Here is an 11,907-nt window from a genome sequence, read left to right on the forward strand (position 1 = left end):
CAGAAAAACTAGAGTTGCGCATGGTAGATTTAATGAGTTCTCTATAGAAATCCATGCCTGAATCTATCAAATAATTAGTCGAGGAGATGATTAGGCAGAATACAGCATCACAAGGGTCTTCATTGTCGAATAAGTCAAGCCTTGTAAGTCGAGATCACCACCATAACATACGTGAACGTAATAATCCTTACACATATGCATGTCATACTCGGTTTTATCTAGGATAACATTTCCTAGATTTGATGGAACCAATATGAAGGAGTGGTTGTACCAATGTGAAACATATTTCATAGTGGATAACACCCCTGAAGATTTTAAGGTGAAGCTTGCAATTATGCATTTTGAGGATAAGGCCTTGAAGTGGCATCATGCATATGTGAGATCTATGTGGGTTAATTCACTACCTACCTAGGGAGAATATGTGAAGACATTACTTGAAAGATTTGGGGAGGTTTGTGATGATCGTATGGCTGAATTGATGAAATTGAGACAGAAGGGGACCCTTACTGAGTATCATGAGGAGTTTGATATTGTCATCACTAGGCTGGATTTATTAGAAGATTACATATTGAGTTGTTTCTTGGGAGGGTTGAAGAATGATGTGCAGATGATGGTGAGAATGTTTCAACCCCAAATAGTAAGAAAAACATTTACGTTGTCCAAGCTATATGAGGCTGCTAGTCAAGTATCAATAACAATGGGATGATCAAAAACTCTAGTAACGGACATGTAGGAGGAAAACATTTGATCAGTTCTAAGCCTACTCTAGTTGCTGACTTAGAAGTGTTTAAAGATAAACCAAGATTTAGTAGAAGTTTGACACCAACCTATATGAATGATATAAGGGCCAAGAGACTATGTTACTTTTATGATGAGCCTTATACTACAGAACATAGCTTGACTATAAGAAACTACAAATTCATCTGTTAGAAGTGGATGAATTAGAGGATGAGCATGTTGAGTCTAGTGAGGTGCAGGAATTAGTGGTGAAACCAAGTGAGGAGCCTCACATATTTGTGAATGCTTTAATAGAAGTGACCAATTTCATAACCATGAGGGTCACTGGAAGGTACAAGAAGAAGCATTTGCATATTCTGATTGACAGTGGAAGCACCCACAATTTTCCAGACAGATAGGTAGCTGAAAGAATTGGGTGTAGAATTGAAGAACTAAAGCTTGTATTGGTCATAGTGGCAGATGGAACAAAGGTACCAATTTCTTCAATGGTGAGGAATTTTAGTTGGACTCTCCAACAAAGCATTTTTACCTCAGATATGATTTTACTTCCATTGAGGTGTTGTGATGTAGTATTGGACATTGAATGGCTAATCACTTTAGGGGACATCACATGGAATTTCAATAAATTGACCATGGAGTTTTGTGTACAAGGAAGGAGACATGTTCTAAGGGGTGCCACACAGTTTGAGTGCAAGATTGTTAAGGCCCAAGAGTTGGAAAAGGCAATGGAGAAATGGGTGCACCTCTCAATGATTCAGGTTGGTGATATAGAAGGATTCCTCCTACATTCTCTAACCACTGATGCAGAGTCAACTCAAATACATATTTCCGTGGAGCACATCTTAGAAGCCTATGCTGACATTTTTGCTACTCCTAATCAATTGCCACCAAGGAGAGCAGAGCATGATCATAAGATTCCATTGATGCATAATGTGGATCCTATGAACAAAAGACCATACAAGTATGCCAAGGAGCAAAAGGATGTTATTGACAAACTGGTCCATGATATGCTAAGTTCTGGTGTTATCAAAACTAGCACTAATCTTTATGCAAGTCTAGTAGTCCTAGTATGGAAGAAGGATGGTACATAGAGGCTATGTGTGGATTATAGGGAGTTAAACAAAGGCACAATTAAGGATGGGTTCCCTATTCCTTTAGTTGATGATCTTATGGATGATTTACATGGGTCTAGTATCTTTTCTAAGATTGATCTAAGGGCAGGATATCATCAAGTAAGGATGAGCTCAAATGATATTCATAAAATAGCCTTCAGAACACATAGTGGGCATTTTGAGTATTTGGTAATGCCATTTGGGCTTACAAATGCACTTGCTACATTCCAAATTTTGATGAGCTCTGTTTTTAAGGATTTCCTCGAGAAGTTTTTGCTGGTTTTCTTTGATGACATACTTATCTATATCAGTATCCTATATGAACTTCTTGTACATTTAGAACTAGTACTTGCTAGGATGATGGAGCATGAGTTGTTTGCCAAACAATCTAAGTGTTATTTTGGAGTTAGGATGGTGGAATATTTGGGTCACTTCATATCATCTGAATATGTAGCCATTGATCCTGCTAAAATCACTACAGTTCAGAATTGGCTTCTTCCCCCAACACTCAAGTAGTTAAGAGGATTCTTGGGGTTGGCTATATATTATAGGAGATTTGTGAATGGATATAGTATTGTGGCCAAACCATTCACCAAGATGTTGATTAAAGACAAGTTCAAGTGGAATCTTGAAGCTAAGGTCTCATTTCAAAGGGTAAAGGAGTTATTGACCACTGCTCATGTGTTGTCTCTACCTGATTTTGCACAACAATTCACCATTGAAGTAGATGCACCAGGGCAAGGGATAGGTGTCGTTTTGATGCAAAAAAAGTATCATTTTGCTTTTATTAGTAGGATGTTGAATCAACAACAACAATCCCTATCAACTTATGAGAATGAGCTTATAGCTGTGGTTTTTGCAGTTCAAAAATGGAGGCATTATTTACTAAACAAACACTTCATCATCAAGATTGACAATAGGAGCTTGAAATATATGTTGGATCAAAGGTTAACCACGAAAATTACAAGCATGGGAAGAAGAATGTAATTGCTCATGCATTATCTCGTATGGAAGGTACTGAGTGTCAAGCACTATTGGTACACACCTTGGATTTAGATATGTTGGGAAGAATTAAAAGGACTTGGGACAGTGATGGTAGTCTTCAAATGATGATAATTCAATTGCAAATTGATCCAGCTATACATCAACATTGCACTTGGAATGGCCAAGAACTAAGAAGAAAAGGCAAGTTGGTAGTAGGTAAAGATGATTCACTAGGGCAAGAATTATTGTAGTGGTTTCATGAGGCAGCACTAGGGGGTCACTCTAGTAGAAATGCCACTATTTAGAGGATCATGGTTGTGCTCTATTGGAAAGGTTTGAATAAGGATGTTAAAACCTTCATTCAATATTGTTTCATTTGCTAAAGATGCAAGTATGACACAACTGCTTACCCTGATCTATTACGGCCTTTACTTACCCATGATCATGTGTGGCAACACATTACCATGGACTTTATTGAAGGCTTGCCTAATTCCAAAGGGAAACAAGTCATTTTTGTGGTGATAAACAGACTAAGTAAGGTTGCTCACTTTATCCAACTTGCTCATCCTTACACTGCCAGTATTGTAGCTCAAGCTTTCATGGATGATGTCTTTAAGCTCCATGGGTTTCCAGAGTCAATCACAAGTGATAGGGATCCAATGTTTATTAGTAAGTTTTGGCAAGATCTCATGGCTTTTCAAGGGGTCCATTTATAGCTTTCTACATCATATCACCATGAGACAGATGGTCAATCTGAAGTTGTGAATAGATGCTTGAAACTTATCTAAGATGTATGTGTGCATACACTCCACAATAGTGGTCAAGTTGGCTGCCATTAGATGAATGGTGGTACAATACTACCTTTCACACTTCTATACATGCTACTCCATATGAGGTGGTTTATGGTCAACCTCCTTCAACATATCTGCCTTATTTACATGGGGAATCAAAGGTCTAGTTGGTAGATAGGAGTTTGGATAAAAGAGAAGAGATGTTAAAGGTGTTTAAATTCCATCTTAAGATAACCCAAGATAGAATGAAGCAATTGGCAGATAAACATAGGAATGATAGGCAATTTAATGAAGAAGACTTGGTCTATATCAAGTTACACTCTTACAAGCAAGTTTCAGTTGTAGCCAGGGGAAATAAGAAGCTTACTCGAAAATATTTTGGTCTCTTTCCAATTCTCAGCAAGGTTGTATTAGTAGCTTACAAGGTGCAACTTCCAGAGCATGCTAAGATACACAGTGTCTTCCATGTCTCTCGGCTGAAGCAACATGTAGGGCATGTTGTTACTTATGCAACTATCCCTTTCTATGCAAGTGGATGTCCTATTGACAAGGAGCTTGAGCTTATCCTTGATAGAATCACTGTCAAACGCAAGGGGCAAGCAATAATCAAGGTCTTAGTCAAGTGGAAACACCAATTGATTGAAGATGCTTCATGGGATTCTACTATGATCTATGCAAGAGGTTTCCAAATTTTCATTCTTGAGGGCAAGAATGCTTTTAATGGGTGGGCAATGATAGGATAATTCTATAATTCCGTATTAGTATGTAGTTATGCAATTAGGCTATAAATAGCATATTTTCAAAAGTTAGTTCTTAACAGATTTCCATTTTTAGATAGTTGCAAAACTTCTCTTCCTTCTCTCTTAAAAGTTAAAACTGAATTTCTTGTAAATCTTGAACATTGATAATAAGAATTATTCGAATTCCTTTTTTCTTCATAGGAATTTCTACTCTCATTCCATTGAATTCATCGTTTCTTTCTTGAAATCCTTGAATTCCATAACCAACCGCAACCAAAACATCTTGAAGGTTGATATGGTTGTGTAATTACTTTTCTATTTATTGTGTAACTTTTGTATTTCATCATGTTGTTGTGTTTGCAATGAGAGTATTAATAATATATAAGTACATTCTATCTCTCTGTTCACTAATTAGTTCAAGTTTCTTTCCTCCCAGTATTCATATGATATATTGCAATTTCAAATAGCTCAAATGAAGCATGAAAAAGTTAGGGATGAGTCCGATTTTTTTTTTGTAAATTGAAAATTATGAAAATACTCCTATACTAAACTTATTATAACTAAAACAGAAGGGTTATTTTTGTCCAAATTTTTTAATGCAAAGACTATAAAATAGACACAAACCAAGAATGAAGTAGCTTAAGCAAATCTAATGTAAAAGGATCAGTTTTTGGTCTAAAAGTATAAAATCAATGTATAATCTAAGACTCCAAAGACCTAATACTTATTCTTAGCTGGAATGTAAATACATGTGGTTCATTAGTTCATCACTATTATGGGTGAGGAAAACCCGGCTCGATCCGTAGACTTGTTTCAAACCGATGACTCATGGACGAGTTTGTCCCGTCCAAATAAATAAAAAAAGATAGACCCGGTTAAAAGGGACAGACCCTTCGTCAAAAAATGATAGGTTCGGGTATATGTCTGGGTCACCCGACCCATCCTTTATGGTTATATATCAAGAATAGTTGAATAAGTACATATCAATACATATTATGTTCAGTTCACATAATTCAAATACCTACAAGTCCACACAACTCAAATACCTACAAGTCCACACAACTCAAATACCTACATGTCCACACAACTCAAATACCTACAAGCTCACACTACATATCCACATCACTTATCATATCATCTTTATTCCTTACCATTTTCCTTAGCATGCAACCATGAATCTTGATTGATAAAAAAAACCAGTTAATTTTTAGTTTTTGTGTGCTTTGTGTGAACTCCAATTTAAGTTTCATTTTTCAGTTAATAACTAGTTATTATATTTATTTTTGTGAACTTTTGAGTGTTGACAAGTTGTCATTTCAGTTCTCATGTGTTTTTTATCATTTACAAGAACACTTCAGTTTATGTTGACACTTGACAAATAAAATTGTTCTAAAATTTTCAATATTTTCTATAATTTTCAGTCACATGATTGTGATATTTTTTAGTTTGAATGATGCAATTTACGGTTTGTAGTTTATATACTGATGTATGTATGTGGGATGGAGTTTTTAGTTGAGTTTATATACAGATTGTGATAATTTCGATTGCGCATGCTTAAAGATTTGAGGAAAAAAAATCTACTTTCGTCATTTTGTCATTTTCCAACCTGGATCTGTCCCTATCTTGACCTGTCTTATTTTGGATTCATCCCTCTCGCGTCCCATCCTAATTAGGGACGGTTCAGGTTCAAAAGTTGACCCGATCAATATTTAGGAACGGGTGAGGGATATACTTAAGTCGTCCCACGCTCACCCCTAATCACCTTCCCGGTTACTAAAATTCAATTACATCATCAATTAATTTTTCTCGATTTTGTTATGTTGGGAAGTAAATCTCACATTGTCTATCTCATTGTCTTAACAATGCTTTAAATAGCTGTTGCGCTACTACTCTCGTTGCCAATTGGTTTTGAGATGAAAATTTAGTAAGGTATCAGAGTCAAAGCCCAACTGCTCTCTAAGTTGTCATGAGCCAAAAAATGTTCTTTAGTCATGGATCAAAGGTAACCTTTCACCTATTGTAATAGATTTTGTTGATGAGTCATATTAGGAAGTAAATCTCACATCACATATCTCATTGTTCGGAAAATTGTTTAAATTCTTGTTGTAACCTTCAGTTGACATTGGAAACAAAATACAATTTAAGCTGTCTATTTTGTACACCTGAAAATGTTGATTTTCTTTCTTTGGTTCTGTACACACCATTCAATATATACACCATCTCTAAGGTTCTACCAAAATAAAAACCATAAGAACAAACAATGACTGATCACTTATTTACATCAACTAAACATATTTACATCTGATTATATAACAACTTATGACATGTTCTGGTCGCTTATAATTGGACACAATCTCAGAAGGCGGCGATGCAGTTCGATGTCAAATAGTATCACCATCACCATCTCCAAGAAGAGAGAGGGAAAAGGGAGCAATGGCCACGTTAAAAGATCTTGAGCCTACTTTGTCAATATGTATCATCTCAAAGTCACCTTCCTGCATTATAATACATGATGAGATTTGAGCACCTTGTTTTTTATGTTAAGATTGATAGGCTGAGATATCTAAAAATACTTGAAAGTTGAAATCAATCATTAATCAAACAGGCAGATTTAACCAATATTGTCCAAATCATTAAGCATTTAAAATAGGGTCAATCTCTCTGTTGTGCAATTTCTAGTCATGAAGAAACTTCGAGTGTAGCTTAGTTAAAATCATGGTACAAAATAATTCTGCAGTAATGCTAAAAGTAGTCATGAAATCATGAAGAAAACAAATATGCAATTGGAACCAATCATTTACATCATAGAAGCAGGTAGAACATGGCCTTCAAATGCATTAGGTTTTAACTTTTTCAAGAGCATTATCAATTGATTATGCAAATAAATGAAATAATGATAGTTTGGTTTTAAATTACAGTACCATTGCACCAACTGAGACTTAAATATCAAATATGTTTATCTCCAATTGATAAATAGGTAACTTTGCCAAAGGCCACTAGCAATACTCTAAGGGCAACTCCTCCATTTAAGAAAGTCAAAGAAACACTTATTACCTAATATTCTTAAGTCTTAACTGGCTAAATCAACAATATCTAACTTCATAAAATAGAAATGAGAGCGAAGACAAAAAAACTCTTACCATTCTGCCATTTTGTGTGCTTAATGGGCATGCAGATGAGTATTCAAAGCTAGTCCTGGGAAGTATAGCTGGCTGTTCACCAATAACCCCAAGCCCCCTGTCATGCCGAAAGTAAAATACTGAAGTTACATTGAACTTGAACGATCGCACATGCTTTAAAATGAAATTAATAACACTAGTTGCGTTTTAAATTGTGGTTACTACAATTGTGGTCATTTCAATCATTGCAATGCAGAATGCAGCATTGAAGTGTTAATATGTTTGATGCCTCCTAATGCGGTTACATAATTGTGATTTGGTGTCATACTGCAATTGTGGGGTGATGTGGTTGTGGAGGTCACTGCAACCACAATATTGTGGCCACGTCACGTGATATATTCCGTAATTTGAAACAATGCTTGGAAGTATAAACAACATACATGGCAAAGAGAACATATATTAACTCACCAGACATTTTCAGTTTTCCCATTAGCATCAGTTATAATCCAATGTCTTCGGAGAAGTTGAACAGGACGGTTTGAGTTATTGGTAATTCTGATTCGATAAGAAAAGAAGTATATATCCTCTGAAGGCTGACTTCTGCCCTCTATATATGCACTCCTAACTTGAACTCTGATTCCCTGAATAAGTTGAAAATAAATGTCAGTTTTTTTTCTCAGTTTCCAGGTATTCAGCAAACGGTAAAGAGCATACAATAAAGTCAACAAATGTCGGGTAAAGAGCCAACAAGAGCATACAATATACACAGGTTGAACAGATGAGGGTGGTGTGTAGTGGACAAGTGGGTATACAAGACAAGTGCGGGAACGAATGCATTACAGAGAATGTAGGGCAGCACCTATAGAGAGAAAAATGATAGGATTTTGCCTAGAAACTACAGGTACAGAAAAAGTGAAAAACCAGATTATTTTCCATAACGAAGACCATTAAAAAAGACTCAGATCCAACATGACTTTCTGGAAGACATGGTTTACAACAAACACGATGACGTTGTACAATCTGCATCTGATATTTACAAGTATATGATATCTTAGATGAAATATGGAATCATCATTTTAATTGCCTCTGGAATATACAGGATAATAAATGTATATTCAAGTATCATTGCAAGCCAAAATTAGAAGACTGTACAGTTTTCTACCAGAAAAAGAAAAGAAAACGGTAACATTTGAAAGGAACAAGTATTCTGAAACTTAAGGAGCCAATTATCCCAGACAAATGTCTCACACTACGTGAAAATCACAAGTATCCCATTCATTTTCCAGGAGAGTTACTCAGCATCTCTATTTACAAGGGAATGCTGCTGAACTAACTATTCTACTGATGCAACTAACATGAAAACAATGTACCTTCAGCTTAACTCGTTATGTATATAACTAAATTAAAGATCACAACAGAACTTCTGCTAATACAAATAAGATGTATTCCTACCAAGGTTGTAGCATCACTGGAACATTTTAAGAGAGAATATGGAGCAATGTCTTTTAGCTCATCACGATATCTAGCTGCATCCTGAGTAAAATGGAAATATGTAAAACAGGTTGTCAAAATGTAGATTTATAAGAGTATCATATATTATTGTAACACAAATATGGAAAATTGGAAATATAGGTCACAAGTAAGCATTGCTCTGAAAGAAAAGAACAATCATTGTCCTGTTCCGAAATATGATATATGTGCTTATTACAAGTTTGCAACATTTAATGGTTGAACTGATGCTTGAAAGAAACAGTATATGCTGGAACATCAAGTCGCAAAAACATTATCATGGTTGAAAAAATGTAAAAGGCAGTTTAACTTTGTCCCCTGTCCAGACTAACTTGTTGAGAAGTGTCTTCAACCATCTCTTTCAAAAGTTGAAGTTATGGCATGAAGGCATGGGAATGGTTTTATTACATCTCTGACCGTGGTGCTATTTTAAGAATTGCAACTTGCAAGTGGCCTACTGGTTGAGGTGGCTTTGTAAAATTGAAGGTACAGGGGTTCGAAGATATTATTTGGCCAACCCCACCTATTGGGATAGAGGTTTGGCTGTTGTTATAGCAATAGTACTATTTAGAAACCCAAATTCAACAATATCTCTTATAACAAATCAAATTATCTCTATCTCTCTTACTTTTCATCTTTTATTTTTACACGCATCTTCAAAATTTCATCTAAAAACCAAAAGTGTATTTAAAGTTGTCACAATTTGGTTGTCAAAATAATATGATTGTATCCCTAACAAGCCCATTCATGCAGGAATCCTTTGGGCTAGAAGTGTGAACAATGTACATGCCCATTTCTACCATGTACTTTTCAGTTAACCAGGAAAAACCATCCTTTTCTTAACAATGTATTTACCATTGATCAAAATTTTATTAGTATAAGTGGGGCAGGAAGGAATTCATAACCACTAGAGCATAGAGACTTTGATAACATGTCATGAACCATATCATCCAAAAGCTTGAGCTATTGGTGAAGGCACACTAATAAGTTTATTATATGTATGACAAAAGAATGTGCAGAACAAGTAAAATTCACAACCAACAACCAACATGCTTTTTAAATACAGTTTTTGGCAGACACTAGTTCATGCCTACATTCCGCTCCCCACTTAAGAACGCAATATCAGCCATGCAACACCGAATCAGATAGTGCTTACAAAGCTACCTGCAGGTTATACATCAATAAGATCATCACATTGACAACAGGACTTAGACTCACTCTTCTAGAATATCAGCCCAGGTCCTTACCAACTAGACAAACCTTTGGTGGCACATGGATTCTAATTTAAAGTTTTAAACATTAGGGAGGAAATGCTCACAAACAAAATACAATTAACAAAGCAAAATTTACAATTTTCCTTAAGTTTGATTCAATTATATTGATATTCATCTTCTTTTAGAAATTATGCTAGTCTCTGCTTGAGGATTATAATGTCCAGGGTTCAATTATAATGATAACATCAACCTGAGGAGAAATAACTATAAGATAACATTAATCTCATGAATCATGATAACTGTAATGACAATATACACAATCTCACGAGAAATTAGTATAATTTTGTATATAAATAGAGAGATATTAATTGTAAGAGTTGAGTGTAATTTCCCTCTAAACATAATAAATAAACATGAGCACCAAACTAAATACCTGAAATCTCTCATCCTCAATTGCTTCCTTCAACAATTTCCGCAAACGCAAAACTGGCACATCCTCTTCAAAACATTTCAGCGAGTCACGAATCCTCGCAGCCTCTTCATAATCCTACCACCAGATTTCCAAATTCCACAATATAATTACAACTAAAACCCTCTTTCTAGAACTAAACTGCTAATGAGTATTTTAAATTATACTTGCAGTTACATTGTGTTTATTACAATTGTCGAAAATTGTAGGAAAATGCTGCCAAAATTATGGTTGAAGACTCTCAAAACAACAATATTATGTCAAAATTGCAATATATTGCTTACCATCAAAACTACAATATCGTAGCCGCAACTATAAAATACGGTTAACATTAACCGACGCAGTGCATGGGGCTTCCATTTAATGGGTATGGAGGAACAAGGATCCTCTCTCCTTTAATGGATGGAGAGGTCAGTGAATGTTTCTCCATTTATTTTTTAATGGCAAAATTGTAATTTCATTATAACCAAGTGATAGATGTGCCCAAGTTGTATTTCAATTTTTTTTTCAAGTATTTGTGTCTCCAATTAGTTAAGAGAACATTAACTCGGTTTTGAGAGTAAATAATATTAACCATAACAAAAAAACACTAACCTCGGATTTTGCAGCAACCTCCATTTGATGCTTCAAGAGAGCATAGTTATGGTTCCGACAGAAAAACGACCTTGAACTTGAACTCTCTCCTCCACGGTTCCCATTACAAGCTACGATTCCTCTACAATTCCTTCTCCTCAGGTTCCTACAGTTCACCCGTTGCGTTCTAATTCCTTCATCCAAACACGTGAAAACCGGTAACTTCATATCCAAACAAGTCTTCATTCTTAACGGTTGCATTTTGCTTCAGATTTTTAAAGTTGCAAATCAGAATGGAATAAGTGGCTTTGAGATTTTTATTTTGCACTTTTTCTTTTCGTATATTTAGAGTGGCTTCTTCAGCTTTTATGTGCAAGCACGTTTCATTCGGGGACTGCTGCGACCTTTTATCACGGGATTAAGCTAAGACATGAATTTTGTGTCTAAATGTCATAAATAGATGTTGTGACCATTGTCTATTTTAAGGATTATTTATTTCGATTATCAAAATATCGGATTTTTACCGAGGGTATTTTAGGGAATGGGATAAACATTGATGAATAATTTACATTCTAATTATGATAGATTGTGAGGGAACAAACAGGTGCCAAGAAAGTGGGATTTGGATATTCTTATTGCAACTGGGCTGAACGGGCGC

General features: G+C 35.4%; 1 protein-coding gene across 1 annotated transcript; it reads right to left on the bottom strand.

Moving 5' to 3' along the window:
- LOC109327471 lies at positions 6,514 to 11,701 on the bottom strand. The gene is made up of 7 exons (XM_019560630.1): positions 11,614 to 11,701; positions 11,271 to 11,576; positions 10,641 to 10,754; positions 8,937 to 9,017; positions 7,953 to 8,125; positions 7,506 to 7,602; positions 6,514 to 6,860 (listed from the first exon to the last, which is right to left on the bottom strand). The coding sequence occupies exons 2-7, from the start codon at positions 11,508 to 11,510 to the stop codon at positions 6,747 to 6,749; spliced, it is 819 nt and encodes a 272-aa protein (XP_019416175.1). The 5' UTR covers positions 11,511 to 11,576; positions 11,614 to 11,701; the 3' UTR covers positions 6,514 to 6,746.

This window comes from Lupinus angustifolius, chromosome LG15, assembly GCF_001865875.1.
Source record: "Lupinus angustifolius cultivar Tanjil chromosome LG15, LupAngTanjil_v1.0, whole genome shotgun sequence".
NCBI lineage: Eukaryota > Viridiplantae > Streptophyta > Magnoliopsida > Fabales > Fabaceae > Lupinus > Lupinus angustifolius.

What these genes read in the sequence shown, in the direction of transcription:
- LOC109327471 (XM_019560630.1), bottom strand. Translation starts at nt 11,510, where the DNA reads ATGCAACCGTTAAGAATGAAGACTTGTTTGGATATGAAGTTACCGGTT. An exon ending in CCAGTGATGCTACAACCTTG is followed by an intron (nt 8,126 to 8,936) that starts GTAGGAATACAT and finishes CAACTTATTCAG; the next exon opens with GGAATCAGAGTTCAAGTTAG. An exon ending in GGGAAAACTGAAAATGTCTG is followed by an intron (nt 7,603 to 7,952) that starts GTGAGTTAATAT and finishes TCGGCATGACAG; the next exon opens with GGGGCTTGGGGTTATTGGTG.